This window comes from Balaenoptera borealis, assembly GCF_965194805.1.
Source record: "Balaenoptera borealis genome assembly, chromosome: 7".
In the NCBI taxonomy this organism is placed as follows: Eukaryota; Metazoa; Chordata; class Mammalia; order Artiodactyla; family Balaenopteridae; genus Balaenoptera; species Balaenoptera borealis.
The window spans coordinates 124,315,456-124,330,394 of record NC_138864.1 but is presented as its reverse complement, the minus strand read 5'-3'; the positions used below and the strand labels follow the sequence as shown (position 1 = coordinate 124,330,394).

The following is a 14,939-nucleotide window of genomic DNA, read 5'->3' as shown; positions in this document are numbered from 1 at the left end:
AATAAATATATATTTAAAAAAAAAAAAAGTGAATGGGAGTGACAAGGTCATCCCTTTAAAAAAAAAAAACCAAAAAAACAAAAAACACAAAGGGCTCAGCCAAGACTCAGAGCTTTCGTGCAGTGTTCAGCCTGGGCCTGGGTTTCAGTGTCTGTGCAGCTCCCAAGCCACCAAAGCGAGGCCCTTTCTCGAGGAAAGGTCTTTTTGAGCTCAGGTCGCTTCCCTCCGGCCCTGGAGTCAGCCCTTCCACACCCGCTTCCCGTCCTCCGCGCCCAGCCTTCCCCAGGCGCAGCCCCCGGACTCACGTGCAGGCTGGGGTGGTAGGTGAGCAGCCCATTGTCACACAGGGTCACGTACTTCTTCTTCCACTCCTTGTTCAGGGACTTGCCACTCCGCTTGAGCAGGACGCCCTGAGGACAGAGGCTGGATCAGAGACAGAAGCCAGGCCCACACGTCACAGCTATGCAGAAGGTCTCCGAGTCCGCAGGTCACAGCATCCTCCGGCCCCTGTCCTCCCGGGTCACTGCGCTTATCTGCATGGAGAGGCCACACGGGACTAAAACTGAACCAGGTAGAGCCAGGCGGATGAACCCATCTATGGCACTTGGCTGCCCCTGACCGTCCTCAGGGAGCAGCCTGGAGCCCACCTCCCCAGTTACCATGGACACCGTCGCATGGCAGGGGGGTGTCCTCTCCCCCAGGGTGTGGAACTACGTCAGCAACGGGAGGCGGGGGTTCAGATGGCCTCCAGGCATTGCTGCTCCCACCCGCCGTCCCCAGGGATGGGGGGAACGACAGCACAGAGACCTCAGGAGGGCCCTGGCCTCCCACCCCCTGTGGCAGCCCCAAATAGAGCAGAAAAGCCCCTACCGTCCCCAGAATGGCCCAGTCTCCCCCAAGGCAGGCAGTGGGAAGACCCAGCCGTACAGCCCGGCAACCAAATCTCCCGTGTGAGCTGATAAGACACTGGGCGTGGAGGTGAGATGGGCATCAGGATGAACAAGAGCTCCCCAGGGGCAGGGATTTGGGAGTGCTGTTCCTCGACACCCTCAGCACCGCGACACTCCTGGGATGCAGCAGACGCTCGGGGAACAGCTGGTGGACGGGGCGGGGAAGAGCCAGCCGAGACCGGGCGGCTGTGGGAGGTGCTGCGAGTGGGGGGTAGACCTCACCGAGGCAGACGAGACGTCCACCCACACTCCAGACGGCCTCTGCTGCCCTCCCCTGATGATAACCCCCGACGGTCCCTCACCCACTGGCTCTCGCCTGGAAACAGCAGACAGCACGGGAGAACGGCCGAGGATGGAGCTCGGGTCGGGATGGGACACGGACGTGCACAGGCGGCAGGTGCCCCAGGGCCGGCATCACCCCTGTGGGGCCCCCTCCCCAAATTCAGGAGGGCTGAGAAGAGGCAGTGCTCCCTGGACATTCTTGGACGGAACTCCTGGGGGGGCAGGCCCCTCACAGCGGGACTGCCCCGGCTGGGCGAGAGCGGGCAGCACGCCAAGTCCCCAGCGGGTCGCAAAGGAGCTGCCAGAGCCCCCGTGCCGGCCTGTCCTACAGGAGGGGAGGGCCCTGCCCTCAGACAAGCCGGAAATGGGGGTCAAGAGACTCACAGTGAGAGAAGGTGGAGGGTAAACCCCCGATTCCATGGCCCCCTCCCCTGCTAAGGCTTCCTACTGGAAGGCTCAGCCCTAGGGGGATGAGATTAACAAACAGGTGGGCTGGGATTCCCGCCCCATCTCTCCCCACAACAGGGCCTGAGGTGGCGGTAACAAAGGGCCCTACGTTCCAGTCCCACTTCCCACAGGTGTTTCACATCCTTGCTCCCCCATTTCCTTCCTCTATCCTCCTCCTCCTGCCCCCAAAGACAGATGCAGCTGCGGGAAGTGAGGCCACCTGAGTTGTAGGCCACCTAAGGACACTGCTGCTACCTGGTCCCGTTTTCCTCACAAAGAGCTTCTGAAGGCCAAGGGTGTGAACGGGACTTTCACTAGACAACAGGTTGGCCGGAACATCCCTGAAGGCCACCGGGACCCCTGCTTCATGGTCCGCGAAGGAACCTTGGCGACCGGCCTCTGGGCGTGGCAGCCATCCCCTCACAGGCCAGGAACGTGGAAACAGTTCAGCCGCTGCCTCTCCCCTGAGTGTGGACCACGGCCCTGAGGACTGCCGGCCAGACTCTGGAGAAGGCGGCCCAGGCCCATCCCGCTCCCCTGGGAGTGGCCATCACGGCTGGCTCGCCTGCGCCCCATCTCACTCCCTCCTTTCCCACCTGCTCCCCAAGCCTCGCCAAGCCTCGATGGAAGGTTCCACAAGGGCCTCTGTTCTCAAATCTTTCACACCTGAGCCCGCCCTCCCTCCTCTCTCCCTTCATCTTCACCAGGCTCCCTCCTGGTCCAGCCCCGGCTCCTGGTCAAGGGAAAGGGAAACCTGACTCCGTGCCCGTTCTGCCACCAACTAGCTCTTAACATCAAGCGAGTCGTGTCACTGTCTGGGCCTCAGTCTCCTCGGGAGGGAGCGCGGACTCACCTACAGAGCCCCTCCCCCTCCTCCCCCGCCCCCATCGGGAAATCAGGAGTCAGGATGCCGAGGAGGCCGGTGTAAGCGGGAAGCCCTGCTCTACCCAGAACTCTTTCTCCTCGTTCACCTGGGCCCCTCTCGGGAGGAGGCCCACGAGGCCCAGGCGCCGCGGACGGCGTAATGATGCTCTGACGCTGCTCTGACGCTCGTTAGCAGGGGGCGTGGGAGGAGCGCCGGGGCGGGGGGCGTGGGAGGAGCGCCGGGGCGGGGGGCGGGGGAGGAGCGATCGCGGCCGCTGGGGCTTGACCCGCGCCCACACGCTCAGCCCGCCTCGCACCTGCCCGGCCCCTTCTGCCCTGCCCTACCGGCGCCTGCGTCCCGCTCACAGCCCGTTCCGAGGAGAGAGAGCGAGCTCCAGGGGTTCCTGCTCCCCTCCCTGGCCGGCCGGCTGCGCACGGCGGAGCAGGAAGCAATCTGGGGCGGAATGGGGGCGGTGCGGAGGCGACAGCCCCCAGAGGACCCGTTCCCGCCGCCGCCTCCCTCCCAGCTCCGCCAGCCGGCTTAATTGCGGAGTCCGGATTGATTGGGAATGCAAATGGCAACTGAAATGCAATCTCCACTCCCAGCAGGAGCAGAGGGGGGAGAGAGGGGAGAAAGGGAATGGGGAGAAGAACGGGACAGGAGAGCGGGAAAGGGCTTAGCCCGGCCCTGGGTCGGGGAGGTGGGGGGGGGGGGAGGGGGGCGCGCAAGGAATGGCCACTGGCCGGGAGAGGGGAGAGTGGTGGAAGGACGCGGTCCCAACGGCAGGCACGCCCCCAGCCCCCGTGAGGTCGGCGCGGCTAGGCACCTGCCTCCAGCGGGCAGCTTCCTGGCTGGTGCCTCCTCCTCCGGAGTGTCCCTGAGGTTTGGGGGCCTGTGACACTCCAGGGCCCTAGCTGACCCCTTTGGCCGGGCTTCACCCCCCACCTCACAGCCCCGCCTTCCCGTCCACGTGGGGGACTCAGGGAACAGATAAATCAGACCGACCCCAGACAGGAAAGGGGGCGTCTGGGGCTAACTTATCTCAGAGCACGGGCGGGGGGGTGGGGATAAGCACTGTATCTGTTAAATGTTTACGTGCGCATGTGTGTGTACTCAGAGCACACGCCCCAAAGCGGGGAGTGACAGTCCCCTGCCTGGCCTGGCGAGGGCCCTGTGAGGAGGCCTCGGTTAGCACGGCCCCAGAGACACTCAGTCACACCATCAGCAGGTTTATGGACCAGTTCTATGACCAAACACAGGGACGGGGAGGAGACTGCCTACTGCCATTCTCCCAGGCCCTCCATGCGCCCCCGGGCAGGCTGACCCAACTAGAGCAGTGCCTGTTGGACATCACCGTGGTGACACTTCAAGGGAGGGCTGAAGCACAGACAGAGGGCGTGGAGCGACACAGTGCTCCTCACTCTGTCCCCTGGGCCCCGAAAGCCTTCCCAAAACCCAATGGACCTTCACTGTGGGGTCAGAAACCCCCATCCCTAACACCAGAATTCTGGTCACACTACCTACAGGCTCCAGGAGCCCCAGTCTGGAGAGCCAAACCTGACCACAGGGCCCTGGCCAGGCTGACCTCAGGTGCTCCAGCCACACCAGTCTCCTCTGTGGTCAAAAACGGACATCACAGCCCCTGTAGACACAGCATCTCTAACCACCGGCTCCCAAGAAGATCTGGGCCAAGCGCAGCACCCTGTGGGTACAGCGGACTGACCACCAGGCCAGCTCAGCAGTTCTAGAGCCCTGCCTGCCCGGCACACCATCAACTCTGCACAAAGACCCCTCCATCACTCAACATCTTTTTCCAGCAGAGAGACCCACGACAGGAGGTCTGGGAGGATCCAACACCGGGCGGCCCAGCCCTGCCAGGCAGTGACTCAGGAAGGAGGTGAGGGAGAGGCCCTACCAGGACGTGGCCCCTCCACTAAGTTTCGTCTTTACAGACAAACAGGCTCACACGGTAAGACTGGGCCAGTGAACCCAGGGTAGGAACAGCCCTCGGTAAGCCCTTCAACGCGTACTCCTCTTTTGAGAATTCTCTTCTTTTTCTGGGAGGAGGGGAGGGAGGCCAGAGAGACCAAACCCTCCTCCAGGGCCGCCCACCTCCAGAACCACCACCAGCGAAGAGCAGCTGAGGATGGCAGGCGGCTCTCTGCTGCCCCCCTGTGGTGGCGAGGAGGAACTGGCAGCGTAAGGGTTCCCGCCACCCTTCCCCGCTGTGCTGGGAGTTCTTCTCAGCAGGAGAACTCTCCTTGTTAAGGATTCAGGCCTGGCAGGGGCAGGGCGCTGGCCTCTCTCACCATCTTCCAGAGGCCCCGAAAAGAACCATCATCTAACATTTCCTGGGCTTCGTCTCAGCTCCTCTGCAGCCCCAGGGGAAGGGAGTGCTGACCTGTTTAATGGGGATGGCCCGGCCACTCCCGATGCTGTCCACCTTGCACTCGGCGGCTTTTTTCTCCCGGTCCAGGTCGGCGCCCTTTCGAGACTGGAAGAGAACAGAAGAGGCGTGTTAAAGGGGCCCAGGGTCTGCGGGGTCAGCAGCCCACCTGGAATCCCCAGCCAGCCCTCCCGTCCTCCCTCCTCCTGGGCGGGCCCTAGCCGTGGGGCAGGGCCGGGGCGGCGGGACCGGGAAGGAACTGAGACCACGAGTATTCCAACGGGTTTATTCTTACACACGGCACCATACAGAGCAGCACAGGTCACTGGGCCGGGCCCGCCCCTTACAAAAGAGCAAGGACACGAGATACCGAGGGCGTGAGGAGCGCGCAGCCCAGGGGGCTGGGGCGTAAGAGACGGGAAGGGGCGAGGAGAGGTGGACGGTGGGGCTGAGGGACATGGCCGGGAGCACAGGGCATGACCACCAGGGAGAGCGAAGTCCAGAAGTGAGCGGGTAGCGGCCCGTCTGCGGCACAGACACCACATGGCACATTACGCCGAGCACGGCGGCGTGGCCCGAGGGGCACAGTGGATGGAGAGAGAGAGGAGAGAGGCCAGAAGAGGCCCTGCGCCCCTGCCGGGCTCCTGGGGCAGAGCCCGCCCGAATGCGGATCCTAGGAAATGGGAGGCCAAGAGAGGGGAAGGCAAGCGCGGCGGCGTGGCTGCGGCGTCCGGAGCGGAGCAGGAACGGCAGAAGTCCATGCAGGAAGGAGCAGAGGAGGGGAGGGGCGGGGGAGCTCCCCCAGGAGCAGCTGGACCGCCGGCCGGGCGGGCGCTCGGACGCCCCGGCCTCTGGGCCTCGTCGCTGGCCGGCGCCGGGCGTGGGCCGAGCTCCCTTCTTCTCCATGCAGCGAGCCTGGCGCAGCGCATCCAGCAGGGCTGGTCCCTGGCAGCCCCCAGCCGCGGGCTCCGGTGTTCCTAGCCTTCCCTGGGGGTGGGGGTTAGTTACAAAGGTTCCTGTGGGTCTCTGGAGTGGGGAGCACGGCGGCCGCTTCTCATCTGAGAGCAGTCCCAGGGCCCGGCCCGCCTCCGGCCCCGCACAGGGGAGAATGTCCAGAGGTGCTGTGTGTCACCACCTGGTCTTCTAATTTGGAAGGAGTTGGAAAGGCCTTTTTGTTGATGAAAAGTTGGAAACAGTGGCACATATCTGCAAATATCGAAAGAATAAAGATTTTGGCAAGTTATACTCAAGCCCCGCATAGTCGGTCAGCACTGGTGAGGGCAGAGACCCAGGCGCCTGGGGAGAGGCGGCAGCGGGATGAAGAGGAGGAGGAGGAGGAGGAGGAGGAGGAGGAGGAGGAGTGGGGCGGGGGGGAGATGGCGGCAGCAGTGGCGGGCCGGGCCGGGCAGTCCATCTCAGCGGGGAGTGTTCTCCACTCCGGGCCCTACATCCTCCTGCTCACCCAGGCCGCCAGGAGCCAAGGGCACAAGGAAGAGGCAAAGGTCCGCAGCTGCAGCACGGGGGCAGCACAGCCAAAGGAGCGGGAAGAGCCGGGCCAAGGGCCACCGCCCGCGGCTCCACCGTCAGCGCCTGCCCCGGGCCTCTCCTGGGCGCCACAGCCTCTGCCCCTTCGGCCCAGGGGGGAGGAAGGTGGATGGGCCCGCTGCCACCGGGTCCCCAGACAGAAGAGCCGGTCGTGGGGAGCAGGGTGCAGGCTGTCCCAGCCAGGCTGGCGAGCAGAGAGGCCCCAACCACCAGAGGATCCCTGGGAGCCCAGAGGGGCACCCCCCCCAGGACGGGAAGCAGGGCAAGAGTGGCAACGAGCACATGAAGTCATGGGGGAGATGGGGGACGTCAGCGGCCATGTCCAGCAGGAAAGTCACAGGGGCGCCAGCCACAGAACAGGCGTGGCCCTGCTGGGGAGGACGAGGAGGGTGAGGGGGTGGCCCCAGCAGCGACGATGAGAAGGGGAGGTCCCGAGATGCACCTCTAGAGACGGACATGTCTTGAGGCTGCCTCGGGGACAATGGCGCAAGTGAGGTCACCATGGAAACAACGGAAAGAAAAAATAAGGTTGCCACGGTGAAGATGGAGAGAATGAAAGGGCACGGGGGCCGGCTGTGCCCAGGACGCACGCGGCGAGGCGGGCGGGCGGAAGCAGCTCAGCGGAGCAGGCAGCAGAGCGCGGGGAGCACGAGGGCGCTGGCGAGGGCGCCCGGGGCCCTGGGCCCGGGCGGCAGAGGGAAGAGCGCGTGCCCGGGGGTGTTGCAGGACCAGCGGCAGAGGAAGGCAGAGGAAGGTGAGAGGTGAAGAATGGTGGGGAGGGAGCAGGTGACTGAGGCAGGACGTCAGGGAGCAGGTGCTGAGGGCATGGATAGCAGTCACTGCAAACACAGGTCGCCCACGGGCTCTATGGCGGCAGCGGCAGCAGCAGGAGGTGTGGGCACAAGCAGGCAGCCCAAGGCGCTGTGCGTCTCAATGGGCGTGCACGGGAGACGAGGAGCTGCGAGTCCAAGCAGGGTTGGGGCTGGGGGCGGGGCGGCTGTAACACACGGCGGCAACTGGCAGCAGGGAGGGGGTCGGTCAGCATGGCCAGGGAGGGCGCGCGGCAGGCACGGGGCGGACAGAGGCAGGCAGACTGGGCAGAAGTGCGCCGGGCAGGCGGAGGCCAGGACGAATGGGCGAGGCCTGGGGAGCACTGGCTCTGTCTGGACGGGGTTCCTGAGAGCCTGGCCGGGGCCTGACCTGCGGGGCTGGACTGACAGCCAAGCCCTGACGCTCAGAAAGAGGCACGTGGAGTGACGCAGAAGGACAGGGCGACCTCCTGAGAGTCCACACGGGCAGCTCACCCACCTGTGTCTGACCCAAGACTCCCGGAATGGTCCAGCCAAGTCCCAGCTGGACGGTGAGTTTGGGGGTGGGCACTGCGTGTCAGATGCAGGCTCAGGACACCTAAGAGCTGACGGGCTGGGCCCCTACGGCGGAAGGCGCACGGGACCCTGGGGGCGGGGTCTGCGGGGACGGGGAGAGGAAGAGCTTGTGGGGGGACCGAGGCAGGGAATCAGGAGATGGAGGCCTGGGGAAAGACGGCTAAGCCTTCGTTAGGCCGATGGCAGCAGCGGGTGGGAAGCGTGGGAGAATGAAAAGAGCGGGCAGGTGCACTGGAGGCCTGGGCCCTGTTCGTTCTAGCTCTGCCAGCAAACGCTTCCTGTAGCCTCTGGCAAACAATCTTGGGGCCTCAGTCCACAACTGCGGAATCACGGGTGCCTCAGAGTTAGAGCAGACGCGTCCAGAGATCCCTCAAGCTGGCCAGGAAGCCCTACGGGGTCGGGGAGAGGGAGGGTGTGTGTGTGCAGCCGGGAGGAGGGTCTGTGCGGATGCGCGGAGGGCGGCCCCATGGGCTCGGAGGAACAGTCTGGAAGAGTCTGAGTGTGGATGGGGGGCACCGGTAAGGAGCCGACGGAAGTGGCGCGCGTCAGTGGGGATGGAGGTCGGCAGGTGGCATCGTCCTGCCTGCTCCCTCCCAGCCGGGGGCTGGGGGCTCGGCCCTGCCCGTTTGGTGAAGGCGGCCGGGCAGGCGGGAGGGGCGGGCACGTACCGTGAAGATGTTGGAGCGCCGCTTGGACTGCTTGCGGATGGGTGTGGGGGTGGAGGAGGCAGCGATGGTCTCGATGCGCAGCTCCCGCTGGCTGATGCTGGGGGTGGAGGGGACTGAGGATGAGTAGTCGCTGAAAGCGCTGCTGCCGCCATTCGTGGCCTAAGGACAGAGAGGGCTGCTGAGGGCGGCTCCGGGAGGGGCGCAGGGCGGGTGGCAGGCGGGAGCTGGGAACACTGCGGGGCGGAGACCTGGCCGGGGGCTCGTGGGGCAGCAGAGGGGCCACTAGCTCCTACAGGTGGTACCAAGGGGAAAGGGAGCACGGCCTGGAGGCCAGCAGGACCCGGTGGTCACCGCACTGGGCTGCCCCACTAGGGCCCCAGCAGGGGCCATTCGGGGTCAGCCAGGGAGCTGAATCGGAGGCAAATGCTAGCAGGTTGGAGTCAGTGACAGAGGCCAGAAGAGAACAAACTGTGGAGTCTTGGCTCACAGGTGGGTGTGCCGCGAGGTGGCAGGTCACCCTGGATGAGCTCCCCAAGTCAGTGACAAAGAGCAAGGCTGCAGGAGGCCAGGATGGGCCTCAGAGTGCAGGGGGAGGATGCGGTTTGCTCCTAGGCAGCGTGGGTGACAGAGCACAGGATACAGGAGGGCCGGGGTGGAGAGCAGAACAGCTAAGACCGCTCCAGAGGAAGCAGCAGAGGATCTCAGCAGAGAGACAGCAGGTGCTTGGCAGTGTCTACTCCAGGACTCGGGAAACACAGTTTGACAAGGCCACCCCCTAATGGCCCATCGGATGATCACTAAATAGAGGACGTGTCCTGCCCTGGCAGCCTCCTCGAATCCTAAGCCGTACAAAGGGAACAAAACACCTGAGCTGCTGCCCCTCGGCGGGCAGGGCCCCCGTGCACAGCTGATTCTGCAGCTGAGGCAGAGCCGCTCAGAGACAGTGAAGAAAGACCTTCCGTGCCTCCTTTCTTCCACGGGGGAGCGCTTACAGGGGAAGCCCTGACGCCTTCTAAAGCGCTAAAGGGAGGGCTCTCTGGAAAAGTCACCAGGCTGTCATCAGGACACTGGTGGGCCAGGGGGCCTCAGAAAGACAATGGCCCTTGGCAGAAGTAAAGGAGTGGCTGTCCGCTTGACCACTCAGCGCGCACACCTGTGATGTGGCCCAGGGCTTTCCGCCGAGCAGGGACTGAGCGGGGAGATGCAGCTACGGAAGTACTGGCCTGCCTACCGAGGGCCAAGAGTAACCAGGCAGTAGGCCCAGGAAGTGGGCGGGTGTCCAAGTGGTAATACGGGAGGAACCCTGGCAGGACCCGGCTCACAACACCCCCACTACCCCACACGTCACAAATGCCACTGGCCCTTGTGGCTAAGTGCTGCCCTTCTAAATGCAAACACCGAGAGAAGGGCCAGCAGGGACGAGCTCAGCTTAGAGCCTCCTGAGCACGGCTGCGCGGGAAGCGGGCACTGAGATAGCGCTAACGTGGCTGACCAGAGCAAATGCTTAGGCGGCCTCAGCTGCTGCAGCTGCGGGGCGAGAAGAGTGTCGAGCAGGGATGGGAACCAGCGGGAAGGCAGTCACCACGGGGTACAGAGGAGGCCAGGCCAGGCCAGTCGTGCAGGCTAAGGGAACTCGAGCCAGTGCTTTCAAACCATCCGCAAGGCGGCAGACCAGACGAGGTGGGGACAGGCAGGCAGACAGACAGGATGGCGAGGCAGGGCCGCGGCGGGCGGGGCGTGCGGTGGCAGCGGGGGGAGGCTGGCCGCACCTGGTTGATATGCACGGCCGGGATGGAGGCGGCGGACACGGCCGAGTGGCTGGGAGAGTTGGGCAGTGACTTGCAGGGCCCGATGGCCAGCTGCTGCTTCTTCCGCAAGGCCACTACCTTCTGGGCCACTGCAGGGGACAGCACAGTCAAAATTACCCATCTGGGGAGGAGGGAGGAGCCCAGCTTAGAGCTGCCCCCCCCCCCGCCCCCCTGACCCCACTCTGCGGGAGCGTCCCCAGCGCCGAGTTACCGTCCTGGAAGACGCGCTCCACGTTGAGCCCGTAGGTGGCGCACGTCTCGTAGTAGGTGCAGCGCTTCAAGTCTGTGGACAGCTTGCGGGCCCTGCTGTCGTCGATGACCCGCGGGTTCGCGGCACTGATGGCGTCTGTTGGAGACGGGAGAGTGGGGACTGACTCAGCCTGCTGAGAAGCTGAGGCTGCTGGCCGGTGGGCCGTTTGGTCAGAGGGTGGGTGGGCAAAGAGCCCGGGCAGCGGACGACACGGAGCATGAGAATACGGGTGTCTGGGCCTCGTTCCAGCTCTGCCACCGACTCACTGGGTGGAAACGAGCCGGCCACTCTGTTTATTCATCTCAAAATGTGGACATGACCACCACACGGATGGCAGGATCTTAGCTGGGGAAGGCCCAGCGCGTACGGGGCAAAGAGGAGGTGCCCTCTGTAGGGCGACACGAAAGGGCTGGTCCAGCGCCAGGAGGGCGGGGAAGCCAGGCTTTCTCGTACCTGCCACCTGGGGGCCCAGAGCCCCCGCGTCACCCCTGCTGGCCCGCTCACCCTGCGTGCCCACCAGCACCATGGGCACCTCGCTGGCGTTGCGGAAGCTGCAGAGCCGCAGGAAGTAGTTGTACACCGTCTGGAAGCTGATTTCATCCTCCAGGCTGAACACAAACACCACCGCGTCCACCCAGGCAGCAAACTAGGGGGGACCGAGCACAATTACCACCCTCACCTGGGCACGGGCGAACGGCGTACCCCTCTCCCCACACGCAACCTTGCCCAGTCCCAAGTGGGAACCTCGAGAAAGGGGCACCACAGGCCAGGGCTGGGGACAGGAGCATCACCTGGAGCTCGGGGGGACCTCCTTCATCTCGGATCAGCAGCAGGTAACTCTGGCCATCCACCACAATCTCCTTCTTAAACCGACCCCCTAGGACAGAGTTCACGGTCAGGCCCAAAACCAGAAGAGCGAGCCCACGGGGGCCAAACAGAAGAAATCCACAGCTTCCAACAGAGAAGACGGGAGCACTGAGAAAGACAAGGGGCTGGAGCCCCCCTGCACAGACAACGGGAAGGAGGGACGGCGGCCATTAAGGCCGGCCCGTAACGCTCACCTTCTGGGGACTCCTCCTGGACATAGGTCCCCGTCAGATAGCGGTGCACCAGGGCCGACTTCCCACTAGACAGGTTCCCCACAATGCCCTGTGGGACAGGAAGGCGGGAGAGCAGCGGTCAGAGGGCAGGACGGAGGACGTGGGGCAGGAAAGGCTAATACATCAGGAAGGAGAGGGGCCAGTGCTGAGGATGGGCGAGCAAAGAGAAACAGGGAGGAGAGGGGTGACGGGAGAGACCAAGCCTAGAGACGGAGGGGACCGGAAGCAGGGGAAGCAACGCCGGCCCACCACTCCAGCCCGCACCCCCAGCCCCTGGGCTGCCTGGGCCTCCCATGGGCCTCACTCACCACTTTAAGCTCCGGCACCGAACGGCTCAGGGTCCACTCCTGGCTGTTCACAAAGGAGTCTGCGGGAGAGAAGGCCGCCTGTCAGGACTGGGATGGGACACACACCTTTGCTATCCACCACCTGCTGCCTCTGACGCTGCCCCTTCGCAGGCCAAGGCCAGAAAACAGCACTCACGCCCTCGTTTCCTGGGAAGCAGCAGAAACGTTCTGCGCGGGTGGGACGGAGCGATGCCAGCCCTCACTTCCCCTGGCCTGGACCTGATCCCTCCTCTTACTGCTCCAGCGAGGTGAGTAGTTACTAGCTCGAGCCACACCCGGCCTGGTGCCCCCCACCTGGTGAGAGGCCTCCAGTGGGTCTCAGCCAGACCCAAGCTGGGCCGCAGGGCTGCAGCCTGTGCTGCAAGTAGGAACAGCACAGCCTTGCAGGGTGCGGCCGCCTACCGCGTTCCTGGAGGCTGAGGAGGGAGGAGCCCTTACCTGGCCCTGTTCTGTGAGAGGCAGGTCCAATGGGGAGCGGCCCTCGTCCCCAGGCTCCTCCTGGGCAGGAGGCCACCAGCCTCTCTGTCCCAGAGACCCGCCTCCGGGGCTCCTCCTCTCCAGTCCATCCTCAGCTCCTGCCGGGCTCCAGCCACCCCGAGCCCCCCTCTCTTTTATCCTCTAGGCTGTAATGGACATCCTGTGGTCAGCTCCGGGCAGCTTGGGCCTGGGCCAGCCTCTCTGGCTGGGCTTGCTCCCCCTCCCCAGGCTGTCTCAAACAGTGCTTATGACGGTCAGGTCCACAAGCATTCCCCAAACTCATCTGCACAGGCAGCTAGAGGTGAGGGCGTCGGGTCCACAAGCATTCCCCAAACTCATCTGCATAGGCAGCTAGAGGTGAGGGCGAGAGCCTCGCCTGGGAGCTAGAAATGCTGCTGTTCTAGGGTCCCATCCAGAGCCCGCTGGCTCCGAGTGAGTCTCCATCCCTCCCCTCCCGGGCCCCAACTCCTCAGGCACCCAAAGTGAGAAGGGGCCCTTCCGAGCCGCTCTCATTCCACCTCGCTAGGGCCACGGGCGGGAGGCCCTGCCTGGACCCACCTGGAAGGCCGCCTCTGCCACAGACACCTTCTCCAGACCCACCAGCGACCCCAGAGCCTTGCCTGCCCGGCGCTGATCCCCCTCGGCCAGCCCGGCTAGCCCCCAGGCCCACACGGCACGCCCGCCTCTCCCAGGTAGGTTTCCAGTTTGTTTCACACCCGCCCTCAACCCCGGACGCCAACCAGGGAGGCCACGCAGGCCGGGGCTCTCCCTGCTTACCGCTTGGCGCGCCCAGGAGCCCAGGGGCCGCGGCCGCCCGGCGGCTCCACAGCGGCTCGGACGGCGCGGGCGCCGGCTCCCTCCGGCGGAAGCGGCTGGTGAGCAGCCTCCAGAGGCCGGCGGCAGTGCGGGGCCGGCCCGGCTCTGGCGCGGCGCTCGGGGCCTCGGCGCCCAGCAGCAGGTCGCGGCGGCTGGAGAAGGCACCCAGGGAGCTGGCGTCGCCGTCGCTGCGGGTGCGCGCCCGGGGCAGCAGCCCCGACTCGGCGCGCCGGATCTCCTGGCCGCGGCGCAGGCGGAAGCTGAAGCTCTTCCTCAGCGCCGACAGGCCGCGCCGGGGGCCCGGGGAGCTGCGCCCGCCGCCGCCGCGCAGCACGTGCCAGCGCTGGCTGCTCCACAGCGAGGCGCCCCGCAGGAAACCCGCGCTGCCCGTGCGGCCCAGCCCCGCGCCAGCGCCCTCGGCCTCGGCCGCCAGCTCCAGGCGGTTCACCTCCAGAAACGTCATGCTGGTGGGCCGCGGCACCTGGGCCCCCCGGGGGCGGCTGCGCCGGGCCGGCGCGGGGCTGGGCGCGGGGCTGGGCGACGGGCTGGGCGCGGCCGAGCCGGGGCTCCCCGAGGACGCGGGCCGGGGAGCCGGCGGGAGGCCGTCGGGGGAGCCGCGGCGGCCGAGACGTGGGCGCAGGAGGCCGAGCAGCAGGCCGCGGACGCCAGCGGCCGGTGGCCCCGGGCCGCCCGAGCACACGCTCCGCGGCCGCGCCGGCTCCTCGCGCACGGCGCACAGGGCAGAGGCGGCGCGGCCGGCCGGGGCGCCGTGCAGGTCCAGCGAGTCGCAGACGCTGAGGGCGCGGCGGCAGGCGGCGGGCCGCTCCCGGCTGCGGCTGTCCCCTGGCGGCCAGCCCCGCTCCATGCTCAGGGCCCGCGGTCGAGAGCCAGGCCCATGGTGAGGGGCGCGGGGCTGGGCGCGGGGCTGGGCCCGGGCCGGGGCCGCGGCCGAGGCGCACGGACCTCCGGCCTCTTGGCACCTGGTGTCGGCCGACCGAGTCCCTCAACGCCTCCACCTCGCAGCCGGCAAGCCCAGACCTGGCGAGGCCGGGGGCCAGCCCAGCACCGAGAGAGAGGTGGCAAGCCTGGCCTGGAACACCCAGGAACGGCGGCCGCAGGGGAGGCAGCCTGCTGGGGCAGCCCCCGAGCCCTGAGAAAACAGGAGATTCCAGCCCAGGGCTCCTCCTCGGTCGGGGCAGGCAGGTGAGGAGGTGTCATTAAGAGCAGGCCAAATAAGTAACAGTCCTCGGCACACCACACACTGAGTTCGGTTTTGGAGAGAAGCAGGCCATTGGCTCTTTCTCCAGGGAAGAACCAGAAGGTGACCCACCAGGGTGGGAGCCAGTAAAAGCCTAAATTATGAGTCAGGAGTTACGCCGACTTCGGGCCTCAGTCTCCTTATCTGCAAAGTAGGGAGCCTCTACGAGGCAATCCTGTCTTAGGTTGGGAAACTCGCAAATCCGAGTTGTTGGATGTTTCAGTCAGCTCTTCTGTTAATGACCGAGGCTGTCTTCTTCCTTGGAGATTATAAAATCATCTGTACTAGGTTAAGTGTTGTCCTGCCCAAGGGCAGCAGAAAATCGAAAGATAACCTCTGGACCTGGACCACACAG

The 14,939-nt window shown here is 65.5% G+C and overlaps 1 protein-coding gene across 9 annotated transcripts in view; it reads right to left on the bottom strand.

Annotated features, from left to right (window-relative positions):
- Positions 1–14,939, bottom strand: part of AGAP3 (ArfGAP with GTPase domain, ankyrin repeat and PH domain 3) — a 59,243-nt gene that overhangs the window by 15,231 nt on the left and 29,073 nt on the right. For 3 of the 9 annotated variants that reach the window (XM_082399112.1, XM_082399113.1, XM_082399114.1), the window contains exons 2-10: positions 11,995–12,053; positions 11,648–11,735; positions 11,378–11,463; positions 11,091–11,232; positions 10,548–10,682; positions 10,298–10,425; positions 8,529–8,687; positions 4,946–5,038; positions 306–410 (exon numbers count right to left, since the gene is read on the bottom strand). In XM_082399112.1, coding sequence (XP_082255238.1) covers positions 306–410; positions 4,946–5,038; positions 8,529–8,687; positions 10,298–10,425; positions 10,548–10,682; positions 11,091–11,232; positions 11,378–11,463; positions 11,648–11,735; positions 11,995–12,053 — 995 coding nt within the window. Of the gene's footprint in view, positions 1–305; positions 411–4,945; positions 5,039–5,200; positions 6,137–8,528; positions 8,688–10,297; positions 10,426–10,547; positions 10,683–11,090; positions 11,233–11,377; positions 11,464–11,647; positions 11,736–11,994; positions 12,054–13,287; positions 14,378–14,939 lie in introns of those variants that run through there. The other 6 variants (XM_082399109.1, XM_082399110.1, XM_082399111.1 and 3 more) reach the window with 5 other exon arrangements.